A 19,240-nucleotide genomic window follows, 5' to 3' on the forward strand; every position below is an offset into this window, starting at 1 on the left:
CAGGCTGGTAAACACAAACGCAGAGAACTGCTGTGGTACGCTACTGACTGGCTTTGTCCACCGCTCAATAAAGAATGAAGAAACGCGTTCGTGTATAGTACTGTAGTGGTTTTGCGTTGCTCTTACAAAGCGGTGAGTCCGCTCTGGCTACGACAGCGGCGAAATATGCGACCAGACTTTATACTGGAACAGGGAAAGCCAAATAGATTGTCAGTCAGTCATTCCGTCAGTATGACTGTTTAATGGAGATTGCTATTTGCTGCCATACGTCGTTGCGTATACGAGTACTATCACATACAGAATGATTCATTAAGTTATTATGACCCGCTCGTGGCTTAAATGAAGCGCTTGTTGCGGCCTATCCAGACAGACAGGTTTATGATATGTTTAGTTAGTTAATTTTATGTGTGTGCTTCCACAAATCAGGTTGTTATTGGTAGAAGCAGTTTTTTTTACTTTTACAGCTTATAAACAGAATTTTACTAAAATTCCCTTATTAAGTCTAGCTCTAAATTTAACCATTATTTTCCTTGCTTCAGGTGATTAAGCCATGGTAGGTTTGTAGGGCTGTACAGCAGCTGCAACACTTAGCACAACGAGAGAAGAAACACAATTCACAAGAAATTTTGATGCCTTCAACTTTCTATGGCTTCGCGTGTCGTGAGGCAGACCAACAGTCCTCACAGAAACCTAAACCCTCTACCCACACCACATAATGCAACAATGGTGGGGTCAGGTCTGAGTTCGTCCACAAGCTCACAAAGTAGTGCCCTCATTGTGGCAGCGCCCAGTGCTGGAAGGTATGCTTCTGAAGCAGTAACCTCAAGCCCAGCATCAAATCTTAGCAACAACAACAACAACACATCAAGACCACAATCTAGAGAGCAAAATGGTAAATTTGTTGCTGTTTGTACCAATAGTACATTGTACATAACAACTTTTTATAATCTCTTAGTTGAAAAATGTCTTTTCTACTGGTCTCTTTTTTGACAAATACTTGTTTTTTCAGTAACTGTCATCTGGCCTTTTTTCAATTATTAAAATGGGCCATTTGATTTTGACTTGATTTCTAATAAGATAAAAATAGAAAAGACATAGATGTATGTCTGTCATTAATCATACTATCTTTTACATGTTGAAATAAATACCCAAAGTCATTTGACACCTTCACACAATCAGCCCCCTGGCTGTGCTACTGCATAGTTTGGGTTTAAAAACTGTTTACAAGAATAAATTCTTTTTTTGCAGTGGACATTCCTTTAAGTGTATCACCATCTACACCGAACTTTGTTTCACCCAATTCTAGCACAAGTGCACCGATTACACAGATGCTATTTTGGCAGGCTGGTCAACCAGGCTTTGACCCTGCCATGTCTGTACGATTTCCTACAGGTAAGCTTAAACTTAACAATTTAGCATGCTTATTTCCCAATGGTTTCTTCAATTTTGCATATCTATTTATAAAGGTACTGTTATTTTAAACAAAATTGCATTTAATATGAATATATGATCAAACTCTGTATGCTATCTGCTAATGCATTTTTTTTACTTGCAGCTAATTTTTACACTCCTAGTATGACACCAGTTGGTTATGGTGGGATAAATTTATCTCAAGGTGGAATAAACAACAACTTCAATATGCATAAACCAGTACTACCTGCTCAACAGGAAAGCAAGCCACACCTGCCCGAAAAGCTGCACCAAAGTAAGCTAGGCGGCTGAAATTTTATTCTAAAAATATAAAGTAAAGAGATTAAATTATATTGGAAGAGAAACCCATAGAAATATATCATTTCTTTTGGTTGGGTAGTTTTGCCTTTTTATTTTATACAAAGGTTAGATTCAGTAGCGAACAAATCCACAATTATTTAAGGAGAAAACAAATTTTAACATTAACATTTTTTACTGTATTTTTAATTTTACCAATAGATTTTGAGAAAAAGGCAGAATGTCTGCTATTGGTTATATTATATATTATTTTTGCCAATGGATTTTGAGAAGAAGGCTGAATGTCTGCTATTGGTAACATTAAATAACACAAAAATTTCATAACTGACTGTTCCCACACAGGTCATCAGTTCATCAAGTCCTCTCCATCATCCAGTGCTCCTCAGAGCCATGTTCCTCCACCATCAGATGGCTCATTCCCGAAATCAATGATGTTCACGTATGCAGCATCCTCCACCACAGAGAGCACAACAGTTGTAACTGGGAGACATAACTCGAATGGAAATGTTGACTATGCTTCACTGGGTATGTTCAGTTATAATTGGAAAAAATGATATGGAAAACTGTAGCAGTTGCAAAAATGTGTATAAGTATAGTTCAGAGTTGCAAAAAAAGACAAAATATTGATAACTCCATCACCACAAATTTATATGGAAAATGGAGTGTATGCGTACAGTGTTTTTCTGGGCAATTCGCCTGAAGTACTATGTGAAGGGATTTGAAACTAAATTCACGCATTACCAGTTAACGTAGTAACATACTTGACTACTTGTTTACATCTTTGGGCAAAGCAAATTGCATCAACATCTGGTAAGGTTCATGTCGCAGAACTACATGTTTGAGGTAAAGTGTCAACTCTAGCCAGTATCCCAAGTTTGTCATGCCTTGCTGTACAGCTTTACCCATATAGAATAAAATAACACATCTCATTTGGTAACATTACCCAAGTTCTTTCCAGGCCTAATTTTAATTTTTTAAATCAGGACAAAATGTTATTCGACCGATATCCAACACTGCCATAGGTGGTGGAACATCATCAGGGACCGTATCCCGTCCGTCGAGCTCCATGAGTGGCGGAGTAGGAGGAGGAGGAACAACTCCTGGATCAGAATCGATGAGAAGAAGAAGACGACTTGAAACTCCAGTTCAACCTCCAGGAAGATTGGTAAGCGTTAAGTTTAAATCATTCGGTGTAAAATTTTTCCTAGGCTTTGATTAGAGCAGTGGTACTTTTAACCTTTTTTTCTTGATGATCCCTTTTAAATCATCAACCAATTTTGGCGTCCCCTTGTAAAATTACTCAAAGAGTGTTTTGGCCAAAATAATAGCTCTACTGGCTAGATAAAAAACTAAGCTGCATTTATAATAATTTTGTTTTTAAATATTGACTAATGTGTTTAGTTATTTTGTGAGGAGAATTGTTTTATAAACCATTTATTCAATATTTTTTTGATAAAATCCCGGCACATATTTGCTATTACTAGGATATAACATCACCTGATATCCTATAAAAATATCATTTTTTTCATATTGATTTTTTTCAGCACAGTGTAAGACATAGTAGAAATATGTTCTTATAATAACGATAAATCTGTAAAAGCTCAAACAAATATATTTAAAAGTGTGAAAAAGATTATATTTGTTAACCCCTAAAAATAGGTTTTTACCCATTTGGGCATATACTGCTACCATTTACTTAATTACATTAAGCTTTGTTTACCTTACACCACTCTATCTCAATTTCTCCCCACCATACTTGCACTTGTTTGATTTCGTTAAGAAAGCCACACCATGAATATTCATGACTAATCAATATGTAAGCAGGCCCACCTGCAGAGGTGCATTGGACTGCAGATTCTTGCAAGAAGAGGAGACACGTACCGGCATGCAGAGTTTGTGAAAGTGCGAATGGATGGACAGGTATTTTTTCTTTTATTATAATTTGTTTTTTTTTGTATTGGAATTAGCATTTTTATTCTATTCTGCTATGCTGCAGAAAAAGTGCGTCATGAACATTTTTTTAAACTATGTATTTTTCAAGTAAAATCTTAGATTCGCCATTACGATATATTAATAATATAGGCTGTTAATTTTTAAAAAAGTTCAAGTTCAACCTAAAACATATTCTGAAAAATCGACCCGAAAATGTTTCACCTTGTGCATATAGACTGTAGCTGTAGTTCTAGTTTGTAGCATTTATATTGTGTTTACCAAACACCAGGTTGGCGTCCTGTTTCGCGGGGACAAGGAAAAAACTATTAACTATTTCATGGACCCTGAAAATACCAATCATGTAAGTCTATATCACTAGATTGGGTTTCGATTTGGCAGAATGCATCGTTTTGACTAAGTTTAAACTGGTATAGCTTCATGCAAGCTTGTTAAGATGTATTTTGTTTAAAACATTGTTTAATAGCCCACTGGGTTTTATGATTAAATAGTTATTTAAAAGTTGTAAATTTTTGGAAATTTTCAATAACTAAGTAATGTACTTTAACTCCATAGACCTTTTTTAACTTTCTCCCTAAAAATACCCTTAGCCCAGATATACATACATTTGTTATAATATTTTTTCTACACCAGGTAATAGCTGACATTCCTATAACAACTGACAATCTGGTTCAACAAGGCCAGAAGATCTGTGTTCGTCCCCATGTTAACTCTACAGTGTATAAGACTGCCACAGTACAAAGCTACCAGTAAGTGACTAGATCAGTTCTTATCAAAACTCCTTCAATTCATGTAGTTTAACTTTGAAGTGTTTTTCATGTTTATTCAGCTTTTGTATATAATAAGCACAAACCAAGGAACTTTAACAGATCAAATGATTGCCTGAATGAGGTTCCATGGGAAAATTGTGCAAGTATATTTCAAAACAAATTCCTCTAATTTTTGTATTTTGCTAAACGTGTTTATTAACACAAAAGTCACTCCTTTAAATTTCAAAATTTGAAAATCATATTTTTTTAAATCAAAATTTTACCTTTTTCATACCATTAATAATTACAAATTTTAAAAGTCAAATAGCAAATTTTAAAAATTAAATATAAAATTTAAAATTTTTTTTTAAATCAAAATTCTACTTTTCAGACCTGACAAGATGATGTACTCTGTGATTGTGGATGCAGATGAGGTTGACTTAGTTACAGGCACAGCTACGAGAGATATCATATCCGTGCCACTAGAGAGAGCTAGAGGATTCACTGCTCCTTGGTTACTGCCGAACCTCCCTTCACCCCCACCTATTACGTAAGTTCATCTTTACGATTTTAAAAGTGATATATATATTACTATTACTATTAGGGTGGTGGAAGACAGGACACCTTTAGCACATAATATACAAATATCCTGATTGTGTTTTAAACAGTTAACAACTGTGTATGGGAGTCTTGAGGATACAGTTTTTATAATTTTCTGATTGTTTTTGGTTTACTATTAAATGGATTGGAAAAGAAAATAAAATGAAAAAGTTCTCCCACCCTACTATGTATAAATATTTTACCAAAAACTCAAAATTTCTGAAACATATTTTTTAGGCTTAATATAATAAAAAATACAGTACAATATTTAGTTGGGTCTGAGACTTTGTTAAGGCAGAACGTGGGATTAGGACAGAAAGGTTACGAACCATTACATACAATTTAAAAAATATTTATTCTTTAATATTATTTTTAATATTTTTCCTGTAACATTTTTTCTAGACATGATGGAGAGTCTGAACTGGACCTTGAGCATTCTCGCACGGATGATGAGGTCACTGACACCGCATCCGAGTCTGACAGCGAAAATGCTCACTCCTCCGCTGCCACTACTCCTGCTCCCGGAGACAGGCATCCACATCCTCACCATCATACTCCTCCACATCACCATCCACTCACTAAATCTCGGAGTCATGGAGGAAGACATCATTCCGATGTTCGGTTTTCATTCACAGGGTACCCTGGCTTTAATAGGTGGGTCGTGGGGAAAACTTGTTTTATTGGACTAGGTTTTTATAGTTGTTTATTATATAGTAGTGATTGTTGTTTAATAAGTGTGTGATTTTGTGGGTGAAAGTTTGGACATATAGTAGTGATTTTGTACGTCTGTATAATTTGGGGGTAGGTTAAATAAGTGTGTAATAAAACCGTTGGTACGAATTTTCTTTTCGTTTTTTAACCACTTTCCCACTTAAGTTATTAATTCAACTCATATTTACAGTCTTGAAAGCATTATTGGTGATAGACCACGTCATTGTTCAGGGGCAAGTGATGTCAGCATACCAAGTCCATGCCCAGAGGTTGGTCTAACTAATGTTATATAAAGAAATCCTTAAAAATACATAAAATATAAATCGAGTAAATAAAATACAAAGTGTAAATTACTTTTATATAAGTTGCAATTTTTGGAAAGTTTTTTAAAGTTATACCTAGAGTTGAAAAGGTTCAAAGTTAGTTGAGAGTTAGACTGATTCAAATAATTGTTTTGCTTTTTACTAACTTTTTGGGGGCACATTTGTATTAGTTCAAATTTTATAAAATATTATTTGTTTCATAACTTAATATTTAATTAAAATATAAAATCCTAAAGAAATTTTCGTTTCGTTATTTACAGCAAATGCCTCGTACAAGCCGATCTGTAAGTCGTAACTGCACGTCCATGTCACCTAACCGCGGTATATCTGGGTCGGTTGTTGGATCGAGGCCAAGTTCTTCTCTGAGCGAACGCAGCGTCAGTCGTGCATCATCACGATCTGAAACACCTGTCCCATCTGGGGCGTTGAAGTATAATAAAGGGGAAATTGTAACGCTCAGGACTGGAGTGAGGAAAAAATATAATGGTAAGAGAAATTTTTGAGTTATCTTATTGGCGCCTAAGTTTACCATAAAATGAATGGGACTGCTAACCGTCAGCCCATTCTGCCAATTCCATGCATAGTGTAAAATAAAATTACAGAAAAAATCATGCTTGGTGAAAATTTAGTGAAAATTTGAAAAATAACAGTCCTATTCTTATACTTGCAGTTTTTAGGGCTTTGGTGCAACCATGTTTTTTCTCTTACACCTATTCGTTTTCAATTAACTCTTCTATGACTGAGTAGTTTGTTCTTTGTTTATACTGTGAGTGTGTTGTTCATCAGGCAAGCAGTGGCGGAAACTTTGCTCAAAAGGCGATTGCATGAAAGAGTCTCAAAGAAGAGGATACTGTTCCCGTCATCTTTCGATGAGGAGCAAGAGCAATGCTACTCCGGAGAACCCACAAATGGCGTCTCCACGGATGAACAGAGCCGCCTCTACCTCCTCTCTTGATCACGGACTCTCTCCCCGCTCCTCACAGTTCATCTCTCCTCGAAGATCAGACAACATCCTCCCAACCATGCCCTCCCCTCACTCCGCCTCCCCGAGGCACCCAGCGTCTGCATCGTTGTCACGGAAACGACCTTCCACAGCTATGGATGAAATGGCCGCTCACATGCTTGTTTCTTTAGGTGAGTAAACTCGTTTTTTTTTACCATGATGCATCCCATGAATCTGGCCCTGATCTGCTGCTTATGAAGTAGGATGATCAGTTTTAACAAAGTAGCAGTCAGAATCAAGTGCTATGCAAAACAAGGCAAACTAAAATCAAGTTCAACAAATACTTTGCTTAAAATGGCATCATCAGATAATTAAAAATAGATCAAAATCGGAACAAAATATTTTTTGTTAAAAGTTGGCAGAAATATTTTTTTAAATCAGACCAAAATATTTTTCTGTAAAAATCTGACGAAAATACTTTTTTTTATTTAACCCAAAACTTTCCATTCAGCTGGCACGCCCCAGTCACCTGACATGAGCCCCATCAGCCACTCACATAAACACCCGGGTGAACCTGGTACTTCCCCCTTTCCAACCCGCCCCGCTTTCTCTCCCATCACCCAACCCTCACCCCTCTATCCTAGCGAGGCAGCGAGTGTTTCAACTGCTGCATCTCTCATGCCACCAAGTGGACAGAGATGGCTAATTCCGAAACCCCGCAATAATGCAGATGGAATGCCATACAGGTAAAAAAGCTTTTTTTTTAATTAATTAGATTTTCCAACATTTTTTTACTATTCAGATTATAATGTTACCTTCTTATTGCTGCCATTAAAGCAGTGTTGAAATCGTTTTTTTTTTCCTAAAGTTGAAATCGTTTTTATTTTCTAAAAGAGCATCAAAACAATTTTGAAATACCATATCGTTTTTTACAAGATTAAAATTTTAACATAAAAATCCAAAAAAATTTACAAATTTTAAAATTTCAAAAAATTCATTAAAAACTGTAATTTATCACATTAATCTAACAAACTTCTCTTTCACGCAGACATTCAAGTAGTATAGCTCCCACTTTCTCCACCAATCTTAACTTCAACACACCAGCATCCCATTATAAGATACGAGCCCCAGCACCCCGTGTGAAGAAGTTTGATCCTCACAAGAACGAAAACGCTGACTCTGGTGTGGAAAGTATAGGTTAGAATTTGAATCTAAACACAGCTTGTTGAATGAAATTTGTATAACTTGACTTTAGAGCCTGTTGAATGTTTTTTTATTAGTTGTGGGGGAGATCCTTGTCAAGGGCCTGGGATTTTTGGCTAGGTTCGGCCCATTTCCCTAACTCTCGAAAAGCCCATTTAAGTCTTTCATGTGACCGGTGCCGCGACACCGCATCGCAGTTATACACATTTTTCACACCATTTTTTTAGAGAATTGTTAGTCTGTGGTCTTACGCTATACACACATAACAAAAAAGAAATTAAGGTGTCACAGACTGTCTACCCTTAGCCTTAAATTCCTGGCATTTTTTCAGAATTTCAAAGTTAATTTTAAGGTTTATATATTTTTGTTCCTATTTTAAAAAGGCCATATCACCAGTTCTATGCCACTACCGTAGGAGTTTACTGATGTAGAATAGAATATATAAATCATGAAACAAATATTTATCTAAAACTGAACCATATTTAAATATATTACTGAATAGCTTGTATTTATAGGTCACACCCCTACCCCCACGACCCCAGGTGTTACTTCGCGTCCCATCACCCCTGTATCTTACGTGAGCCCCACCACAAGTGCCACACCCTTCCACGGTCACCCCAGTCAGGTGATTTCACCCCCCAAACTGGTGTCACGCCCCATTGGCTCCGTAAGTGGACCCACACCCACAGTAGGAACAAGCGATGGAGCGTTTATCAGAAGAACAAGAGGTAAAAAGATGTATTTTACTCAAAACTGTTTGAAAATTGTCTTTTTATATTTATGTGTGAAGTGGCTTTATATATATATATATATTATATATTTTATAAGTATGAAAGTATTTTTTAGTTTTTTTTTTTCTGTAAATTATATAAAACTTTAAATTCTCAAGTTAAAAAAAATAATTTTTTACTCGAACAGTTTTTTTTCTTATAATACTTTTTAAGTCTAAAACAAAGATATTTCTATTTTTGTATTTTTTTATGCTTTTTTAGCAAGCAGTAATAAAGTATTTTTCTGTCTAAAACAAAGGTTTTTTTTTATTTTAGAATATGCCCAAGAAAGTAAATCTGACCTAAACCACAAGTTAATCGATGGACACCATCGCCATGACAACCACCGCGTTTCTGTGGCTCTTAACGCCGCGTTCACCAACCCTGGTGAAAAGCGAGCCACTGCATTCCGAGCCAGTGCTTCCCACATAAAAGAATTCAAACCTCAAGAATTGCCTGAAAATCGTGGCAACACTGGAGCTGTGGATTTGAAATCTTCAAACCGGCAACTAGCACCGCAGAATCTTAACTTGGAGAAAATATACCAACGCATGGAAGTAACTACTAACTCCGCTACTACTAACTTGGACACTCTTATTTCAGCTGTAACACAAATCCAAAAACAAGGTTTGTAGAAAAATGTGTTGTACTATTTTATCATAGAGTTATAATTTTTTAAAGATATTCTTCACTTAAAAAGTTTCAACAAAACTGAAACTGTGTTAAGCCTAAATTCCTCCAACAGAGTTACAGAATATTTAAAATTAGTTTTGCAGTTTTAAACATATAGCTAATTGTAATCCTTTCAAGTCCTTTAAAAAACACAAATTTAACATATACATCAACGCCAGTAAAACTCAAATGAACACCCCATCTCTAACAAAAAACATAGTAAAATAAACCTTATCGTATTAAAATACAATACAGACGAGAATAGAATACTTGCACCAATAGGAAGCGGCGTTCCTGACCAACCAACCAATCAGCACGTTGCGTCCCCTGCCCCACCCCCTACAACTTCGTCACACGATGGCAATCCTGGCAATGTAGGTCCCGTGGTGTACAACACTGACCTGAGGTTGCTTCAAAGTCGTCTTTACCCTGGTCACCCAACCATGCTACCATTCGCCGCTCCATACCACACACTTGTGCCACAAGGTAAATAATATGAATAAATAAATGTAGGGGGCTTATTTATCCTTGCTTGACGGGCAACCACAGTCGTTATAACACAGGTTTCATACACTTCGTTTGGGGATGAATATTATTTTTTTATGTAACTTATTTATCCTTGCGTGACGGGCAGCCACAGTTGTTTTAACATATACCTCGTGCCTGCTTATATGTTTCCACATATATAACTTTGTGGGTGAATATTTATTTTAATTTTTAATGTACATACAGCTGATAATTTAGACAACATCAGTCCACTCTAGGCAAAAGCAATCGCTGTTAAATGTCTTGCCCACGACACATGCAGACAATGGTAGCAGCCTAGACCCTTCAACTTCAGGCTAGAAGCCCCAGCCACTGTTCCATAACGCCCTATTTAATCCATAGATGGCAGCAGTCAAGGTGTAACAACCCCGCGCTACTTCCCCTACACTTTCAACCATACTATGATCATGCCTTCAAATTCTGGTGAACACCCTACTGCAGTCTCATCCGAATCAAAAGTGATGCTGATACCACCAGAGCTGGCATCCATGTATGCACCAGGGTTGTTCATGGGCCATCAACCCATCATATACTCAGCTGTGCCTCCACCTGTGCCAGAAGAAGCCAAACCTGCACAAGAACCAAAGGTACAGTTTTTAGGAATTTGTCTAGAAAATCACTGTTTAATTTTATGAAGGTTATGTTTCAGAAAAAAACGTTTACATTATACAATAGCTCGACCATTGTTTTAAAGTTTTGCTCTAAATTTAACAATGCATAGTTAGTAGTTAGTATAATGACAATACAGAATATTTTAGTCTACAGAAATGAATGAATGAATGTAACTTACATATCTTTGTAATTGGGCATGACAGTCATTATACGACAAGTGTTCTGTTATACACCTCATGCCCGCTTTCCGATATACTATGGTTGCTTTTCGTACCTTTTACAAGTTGCTTTATATAAAATTATCAGCACACTGTACAATACCATCTATAATGTGTAACTTTGTATCACTCATTACATTACAGCCAGTAGCAGAGTATGTTGAACCAGCAACAGCTCAACCTGCCAAGGAGGAAGTAACTCAACCACCAGCTGTGGAAACTGAGGTGAGATTTGACATACATGAAATAAAGTTTATTTTCAACAGCGTTAAAATCGGTAACTTGTATCTTTTTTACCTAAAACAGATATTGGCAAAAATTGTATGTATGGTTATAGCATAGGTGAACTTTTATCAAAAAATAGAGGTGACATTGTTATATGTTACGCCAAGTTGTCAAAGATAGGGAATCTAGTTCATTGTTGCGATCAATGCAATATACTTCGGCCCTGCTTGTTTGTATAGACAACAAAATCTGGAATGACATTGTCAAAATGCAGTTACACTCATATAGTTGTCAAACACAGGGAACCTTGTTGAATATCGTGATTGGTGCAATATAGTTTGGCTCTGCTTGTTTATATAGACACCCAATAGCAGGAAAAAAACTATTTAAGCTTTAGAACTAAACATACAATTTCACCTTTGTTTTAAAAGTTGTTGTGAGATGCATTTTAATGTTACACCTATGGTATGACTACTTTTGATAAATTCTACCAGTTCATCATGTTTTGCTTTAACTGGTATGATCTTCATATAACAAGTTAAAACCGGTTTCAGCAGGCCTCAAGTCCCATCAGCATGCTTGGTGATCGTGTGGTGCATCAGTGGCATCAACTTCTTCCTTTCCTGGGTCAGGTTCGGCAGGCAGAGACCCCACCTGACCCCGCTGCTGGTAAACCCTCTACCCTTGCTTCACCCACACGCGAACGAGAAACCCCAAGTGTTGAAACCACCACCCCAAATCACTCGTAAGTAGTTTAATTTTTTTATGTGGGTGAGGTCAGTTTACAAGTTACAATGTTTGTAACTTTTAGACTGATTGTTCTTTTTTGTACATCTGACAATTTAGTTGCCTATAAGGGAATACTGGGTTGGCACAATTGCCAATAAGTATCTTTCTAGTACAGAACAGAACATCCCTTTGATCCGATACAAATGTTTAATCAGTAGAGTTTTGTTGCTTTTTTTTCATTTCTAATCATATTATGTGCGCAATATTTATTTAAAAAAACTATTTTCCGGCAGACATGCAAAACTTTAACACTTTTGTTGTATAGATATACAAAATATACATAACCATAAAAGTCCATAATTTTCTGCTCTAATTTTTCAATCACAATTTTTCATCCCAGCAACCACCAGCAAGCACGAGGTAGCCAAGTATCAGAACCCCCCAACCACCATTACACACACTCTACATTACCCAACACACCTTCTCAAGCTATGGAAGTAAAATCATCTGCACAACATGAGCAACCCAGGGAACATGAAGATGAAGTGTATGTGTTAAAAATTCTATGACATTTTTTGCTTTTTTATCATAAACTTTTTGGTTTTTATTTTTTTTCAAAATAATTAAATTCAATTTTTTTTCAAATTTATTTATTTTTTTGTTTAATATTTTCTATATTTTTTCAAATTGTTCAATATTTCTATGTTTTTTAGGTTTCTGCCGCTATCGGACCATAGTGTTTCCACCGACGAGTACCTGATGTCCCCCCTTGCTCCTCACCACTCGGTAGCATTGACATTTGAAGAGAGCGTCCCATCTTCCACGGATGAAGGGAATCCTCCTCCAAAGAAACAAAGATCAACATCCGAGTGCGAGGACAAAGATCCAAGAAGTCCAAGAAAAGTGAGGCGTAGTTTTTTTCTTGTACTAGAATAAAAAAAAGCAGAATGGAAAAAATATTTTTTGTAGCAGCTTGAAATAATGAGGAAAACGATTTTTCCTTGATTTGTGAAAAGTGTAATCTTTTAACTGTTTTTCCTATGTGCTTGTTTTTTTAAATATTTACTTTAACTGTATATGCTCTCTGGAATAATAAGCTCTAGGCTTTTTTCCTGCTGTATATCCAAGTAAATCAATTCTCTAGTCACATAAAAAATAAAAAAGCTTTTTGGGTGTTGAGGTAAAGAGCCAAATCTGTCCTAAATCCCGATTCCTTGACAAGGACCTCATCCACAAAGAATAGAATAGAACGCAATTCCCTAAATTTGTGACCAGTAAAGAGCTGAGCATCAAGCTATAGCATATTCAAATATTCAAACACATGTATTTACCCAGAAGCCAAGCAAAGACCACATCCGTCGTCCAATGAACGCTTTCATGATCTTCAGCAAGATGCACAGAGGACTTGTTCATCAGAGACATCCCAACCAGGATAACAGGACAGTGAGCAAGATCCTAGGGGAGTGGTGGTACGCTCTGCCTTCCACAGAAAAGCAGAAATATCACAATCTAGCTTTCCAAGTAAGTACCACTCTCAGTACTCTAAAAAAACTCACATACTGTTAATTTTTTTCAATTTTACTAACATTTTTTGAAAAAGTTTGTATTTAAAAAAAATGCAAAACAATAAAAAATGTTTCAAATTTTAATAAATCATTTAATTTATTGTTTAATTTTATTCTATATGTGTGAGGTTCTATGTAGAGTTAAGTTATATAACCTGCATATATTTGCCTTGTGTCCCACATCTGCAGTAGATTTGTTACTGTATTATAAAAAGTACTTCTCATGCTTACATTCATTATTATTGTTAAAAAAAATCATTTTCATGGTAACATCAATTATTATGGTTTAAAAAAAATAAAAAAATCATCCATTATCATTCTTCTTTAGGTAAAGGAAGCTCACTTTAAAGCGCATCCGGACTGGAAATGGTGCAGCAAGGAGCGCAAACGATCTGGGAGCATCTCAAGAGCAAGGAAGATGTCGGAATCTTCAGTTGGATCTGTGGAATCCAAACCCCCATCATCTGTGGTCCTATCTCCAACTGCAGGTTACATATTTCTATGTTATTCTGTTCAATGTTTTATAGGACTCATAGAACACTGATTTTCTGGTCTGTTTTAATACAAACATTACTGCGCATATTTACGATCTAATTGTATCTTATTCTTATATATGTAATGTTGTTTGTAGTTAATATTTTTAAGTTTATTTTTAAAACTATGATTTTTGCTGTTTTAAGCACCTACAATAGTTTAAAATAAGACACATACTGTTTGTTGTTATAGCTTTTTAAATTTTGAATTCAGATTAATTTGTAGGATAACCATGTCATTACATATTTGCATCTATAAAATTTAAGATTTTCCAGAATTTGTACTATTTTAAAACCATAAGTACCATATTCCGTTTAGTATAACATTTTATTCTAAACACCAACTTTCCCCCCAGAATTTGGTATTTTTAGAAAAAAAAGTTATTCCAATATATTTGTCACTAAATAATTTTTCTTTTATTTTTCACCACAGCTTCCCCCTCATCATCTGCACATCACAACATCCACACAAGTGACACGATTACCGTGCCAACCATGAAACCTGTCATCTTGCAGTCGAGTGATGAGACACAGGTAAGTGAATGATATTTTAAAAGCACTGACAAAAAGAAAACTTGAAAGGCCAGACAAATTTTAATTTGAAAATATGGTTGACTAAGTTAACCTAAACCTGTTTTAGATTTATAGTTAATTCATTTAAAAATTTTCCCAATTTTTTTTTAAGTTAGATGCCAATGCACATATTTCTTATAAAAATATATGCTAAATTCTTATTATCTACTTACACCTTTAAACTGTAATCTAAATATAACTAAATTTAAAGTTTACAAAACATTATTTAAGCAAGGGAATATATTTAAACTGGTTATCTGACCCATTTTCCCCATGGGCTTCATTTTTAACTAAACTGCGATCAAAACATGACAATTAAATCCAAATTTCAAGTCACAAACGTTATTTAAACAAGTTAGAATCTTTAAACTGGTTTTCTATTCTAAATTAAACCGATCCCGTCATCTTCCAGCCATGGACACAAACCGCATCCTATGTCCTCCCTCCTCTTGCCTCTCACTCTTCCTCTCACTCCTCCTCGCATCCTCCCCCCTCCGTGCCACCCACAGAAGCCGTGGCAACCTTCTCGGCACCACAGGGGATGCCGTGGCAGCAGCCGGGTCCACGTGGCCGGCGTCGATCTCGTGACTCTAACATCAGTGCTCGCTCAAGAACACCTTCGTTGGAAATTGATTTAAAATGCAGAGAAAGAGTAAGTTTAAAATATCTTTGAAACATTGTAATTGCTGTTGGGCTACATTCTTTAGAAATTTATTTTTTAAATTTATTTATTTTATAATATTTTACTAATTATGGACTACATTCTTTAGTTTTAATTTTTTTTTTATGTAAGAATGAGTTCTTACTTTTACAGTGAGAGCACGTCATGGGATTTATGCCATAGTTGGCCCATCAACCCAATAATAGATTTAGAAATAAGACCTTAACAAATCAGCACACTCTAAGCTCTTAAAGTTCAACTTTATATTCTACACGCTGTTACACCTAATTTCTTATTTTCCAAATAAACTATTTTTTTGAACAGTGTCACAATTCAATGTTTAACAGGCAATGTACAATATAGTATACCCAATGTTAATTTTAAAAAGGCTCAAAATCCAACGCTAAACACAGTACACACTAATGAACACCCTCAAGTTTATAACAGGCTTAAAATTCAATAATAAAAAACCAACTAACCCAACTAATCTAACCCCCCACCCCACCCCAGGTCGCAACAGATTCTGATATATCCGAAGATGAAGTGGATGGAAGCAAACAAGGATTCCATCGGCAAAAATTCCTTCCTAAAAATGCGGCATATATTCAGGTATTGGTTAAATGTACAAATATGTACGTATTTGGTTTTAAATACTGCTGTAACTAAAGCAGTGGTTCTTAAACTTTTTTGTGTGCTCTACCCTTTTAACAAGTTACTTATCAGATTTACCCCCAATATGTAATATGGCTCTCATTTATTAATAAGCGAAAAACAACCAATTACATGAGTTATATTTTATGCAACGAATGCTCTTGCTTTTTGGTAGTGAGTTGTTCAATGTCTGGTAAAGTACTACAATTGACACAATTTTTCTGTCCTATTAACTGATGTGAATTTTGATTGATAGCTCTAATTTACCCCTAAATACAGGAAATTTACCCCAGTTTAAGAATTGCTGAACTAAAGTAATGTATGGAAAGAATGAATTACTAGTTACCTTAATTGTAATGAATTGATATTTCTTTAAACTTCTGATGTCAATGAAAATAGTTTTTAAACAAAAACGTTTTAAAATGAAGACATTTGTGTCATATATATGGTCTGTTATATTTGTATTGAAATAACCAGAAAATCTGTGTTTTATGTACCTATATATTTTCCTTAACAACTAAAACTTTGCCACACCATACTTCACTAAACTCAAGCTTATTTAAACTTTTACCCATACATTTCAAATCACAACAAAATTAACCCACAAAAACTAACATGGGTTCTACTGTATATATACCTCTTAAACCACAACAAAATTAACCCCACAAAAATTGATATAAGCTCTATTATATACCTTTTAAATCCCAACAAATTAATTCAAAAAAATTAACTTAGGTTCCACTATATATATACCTTTTAAACCAAAACAAAATTAACCCACAAAAAAGTTAACATAGGTTCTACTATATATACACTTTAAATCACAACAAAATTAAGCCCCTTCCCATATATCTAGTCAAACAGCAGTGCTGGATACAAACGTCCAAAACCCATTAAACCAGTGACTGGTAGTGGTGCAGTGAGCCCACATGTTGGTAATGGACTTGCTGAAAGAAAAGGAACAAGTCCTTTCCAACCAACAGGTGAGTTCAAAATCTATTGTGATATTCTTAACATTACTTTTATATATGTTTAAGGTATTTCACTAACAATTTTTGATATATATATGATTATAAATTACTCCTGAATACTGAAAAACATTTTTAAACAAAAACGCATTTTTTTCTTTGTTAATCTGAAAAAAAGGTAGCAAACACACATTCTCCATTATAAAAAATCTAAGTACTGAAAATCAATCTCTAAATACCGAAGTATACTAACATTACTTTCATATATTTTTAAGGTGTTTCACTTACATTAAAAAAAAATCAGACTATAAATTACTCCTAAATACTGAAAAACAGTCCAAAACAAAAACACATTTTTTTCTTTGATAACCTAAAACAAAGTAGCAAACATATCAGAATATAAATACTTCTAAATACTGAAAAACAATCCAAAACAAACACACATTTTTTTCCTTTGATGAACTAAAACAAACACCTTTTTTAAGTAATAGAAACAACTTACCTAACCCCATGTTTTCCCAGGGAATGTGTTTCGTAGTTTATCACGAGGTGGAACATCTTCCCCCAACCAACCTTACTCAACCCAACAGACAACACAACCAACAGGTAAAACTGATACTATTTTTTGTTGACTGTAAAAAAATCTGGTATTTCACTTTTTCTTGATTTTGCAACAAAAATTAAAAAATTGTTTTTCTTTTTCCAAACAAAAATTTTTAACAACTTTTTTTAAACAAAGTTTTTTTTATAAAATTTCAGCAGTTGAATCCTTAATTTTGGCACAGTGTACTTAGTAATGTAAGATTTTCCCTTCATGAAACTGTAGCATTTCTTTGCATTCCAGAACCTTCTAAAGCAGCAAGCTCTGTCGTCCCCCTATCTACCCCAGTCTTACCACACCAGCAACCACACCAACCACTTTACATTGCACCCAATATGCTGCAGTTCTTTCAGCAAGGCAGTATACCACAGTTACTCCAAGGACAAGTAGTCCAACCATCCACTTCTGCTCTTCAGACTTACCAAGTCATTGCTGTGGACCCAAATGCTGAAAATCAGCTTCGTGGCAATCCGGTTTCAACCAGAAATATCCTGCCAGCTAAGCCTGCAATGCTACCAACTGCAACATCGCCTCTTGTATCTGCTGTTGCTTATTCAGCTGCACCGATAAAGGGACAAAATCCCATCAAAGCTGTTGCTAAGGTAGGTTAACATTTAATGTTCGTAATAAAAACATTAATAAAGCACAAATTTCCATTTTTTATTTCCTTTTTGTCATATAGTAGGGAAGAAGGGACACCTTTTCAGTAGAGCACGACCGATTATCGGTTAGCCGATATATCGGCCGCATTTTTGGTGATTTACCGATTATCGGCAAGGGCAAAAAACGGCCGATATTATCGGCGCTAAGTAACCAGACGGCCAGCAACGTGCGTACGTAACAATTAATGCAGAGCGATACCTTGTTCATAAACGTAAACTCACTCGTATACCTAATTCAACTCGTTCGTAAAAATCTAACGTATTAAACTAGGTCAAAGCGTCTGATCACGCACCCACCGCATGTCATGTTTATCAGGCGCGTGTAACGTCGAGGTTACTTTAGGTCACTTACGCGTCTTTACGCGTCAACGTGATACACAAATAAACTGCATTAGCTGATAAATATAATGTTTGTTTAATGGAATGGAGGTAAAATTTATTTGAAAAAATTACAAATTAACCAATTAAGTAATTACAAGTTTACTAATAACTAATTAATAATAATAATTAAGTCTGTTAGTTGATTTTTATTAGCTATATCAGATTTTTCCGTTTTATTCAGTCAAGTTTTTTAGGTGCACTAAAATATCGGTTATCGGCAACTGAAATTTACAAAATATCGGTATCGGTTCGAAAAAAGCAATATCGGTCGGGCTCTACTTTTCAGTCTATTTTTTCGTTCCATTTGATAGTAAACAACGAAATATAAAACCGTGCCCTCACAACTATCATAGATCGCTGTTAATTGTTTGAAACATGATCAGAACATTTGGATTTTATGTGCTAAAGGTGCCCCATCTTCCCCCACCCTACTATATGTATGTTTTTTGGTATGTGTTTTTACATTTCAAATTTCAGTAGATTAGGATAAATCTTATTATTTTTCACCCATAAAAAATAATAGGTATTTAATTTGTTTATGTTCTTAGGTATCATCTTACCCCAACACCATAGCACGCCATCCTGTGCAATACATCCGTCCACCCATGAACATAAGACCAGGTAACAAACCAATCTAATTGCTCATCACACTATCTCTCCTTTTTT

At 35.2% G+C, this 19,240-nt stretch overlaps 1 protein-coding gene across 6 annotated transcripts in view; it reads left to right on the plus strand.

Annotated features, from left to right (window-relative positions):
- Positions 1 to 19,240, plus strand: part of LOC149736571 (protein capicua homolog) — a 27,344-nt gene continuing 8,104 nt past the window's right edge. The window contains exons 1-33 of one of the 6 annotated variants that reach the window (XM_089876098.1): positions 1 to 132; positions 540 to 892; positions 1,249 to 1,392; positions 1,556 to 1,705; positions 2,071 to 2,253; positions 2,712 to 2,893; positions 3,550 to 3,648; positions 3,950 to 4,021; positions 4,312 to 4,427; positions 4,819 to 4,977; positions 5,430 to 5,681; positions 5,929 to 6,007; positions 6,322 to 6,547; positions 6,848 to 7,195; positions 7,516 to 7,750; positions 8,053 to 8,201; positions 8,723 to 8,935; positions 9,254 to 9,604; positions 9,905 to 10,135; positions 10,538 to 10,782; positions 11,170 to 11,250; positions 11,805 to 11,995; positions 12,380 to 12,526; positions 12,693 to 12,882; positions 13,315 to 13,500; positions 13,873 to 14,032; positions 14,511 to 14,611; positions 15,063 to 15,302; positions 15,822 to 15,920; positions 16,819 to 16,945; positions 17,453 to 17,536; positions 17,775 to 18,133; positions 19,123 to 19,195. In XM_089876098.1, the coding sequence (XP_089732224.1) occupies positions 646 to 892; positions 1,249 to 1,392; positions 1,556 to 1,705; positions 2,071 to 2,253; positions 2,712 to 2,893; positions 3,550 to 3,648; positions 3,950 to 4,021; positions 4,312 to 4,427; positions 4,819 to 4,977; positions 5,430 to 5,681; positions 5,929 to 6,007; positions 6,322 to 6,547; positions 6,848 to 7,195; positions 7,516 to 7,750; positions 8,053 to 8,201; positions 8,723 to 8,935; positions 9,254 to 9,604; positions 9,905 to 10,135; positions 10,538 to 10,782; positions 11,170 to 11,250; positions 11,805 to 11,995; positions 12,380 to 12,526; positions 12,693 to 12,882; positions 13,315 to 13,500; positions 13,873 to 14,032; positions 14,511 to 14,611; positions 15,063 to 15,302; positions 15,822 to 15,920; positions 16,819 to 16,945; positions 17,453 to 17,536; positions 17,775 to 18,133; positions 19,123 to 19,195 (5,719 nt within the window). In that variant the 5' untranslated portion in view covers positions 1 to 132; positions 540 to 645. The remainder of the gene's footprint in view (positions 133 to 539; positions 893 to 1,248; positions 1,393 to 1,555; positions 1,706 to 2,070; positions 2,254 to 2,711; positions 2,894 to 3,549; positions 3,649 to 3,949; positions 4,022 to 4,311; positions 4,428 to 4,818; positions 4,978 to 5,429; positions 5,682 to 5,928; positions 6,008 to 6,321; positions 6,548 to 6,847; positions 7,196 to 7,515; positions 7,751 to 8,052; positions 8,202 to 8,722; positions 8,936 to 9,253; positions 9,605 to 9,904; positions 10,136 to 10,537; positions 10,783 to 11,169; positions 11,251 to 11,804; positions 11,996 to 12,379; positions 12,527 to 12,692; positions 12,883 to 13,314; positions 13,501 to 13,872; positions 14,033 to 14,510; positions 14,612 to 15,062; positions 15,303 to 15,821; positions 15,921 to 16,818; positions 16,946 to 17,452; positions 17,537 to 17,774; positions 18,134 to 19,122; positions 19,196 to 19,240) is intronic. The other 5 variants (XM_089876101.1, XM_089876100.1, XM_089876104.1 and 2 more) reach the window with 5 other exon arrangements.

This window comes from Ciona robusta, chromosome 4, assembly GCF_009617815.1.
Source record: "Ciona robusta chromosome 4, ASM961781v2".
Lineage (NCBI taxonomy): Eukaryota > Metazoa > Chordata > Ascidiacea > Phlebobranchia > Cionidae > Ciona > Ciona robusta.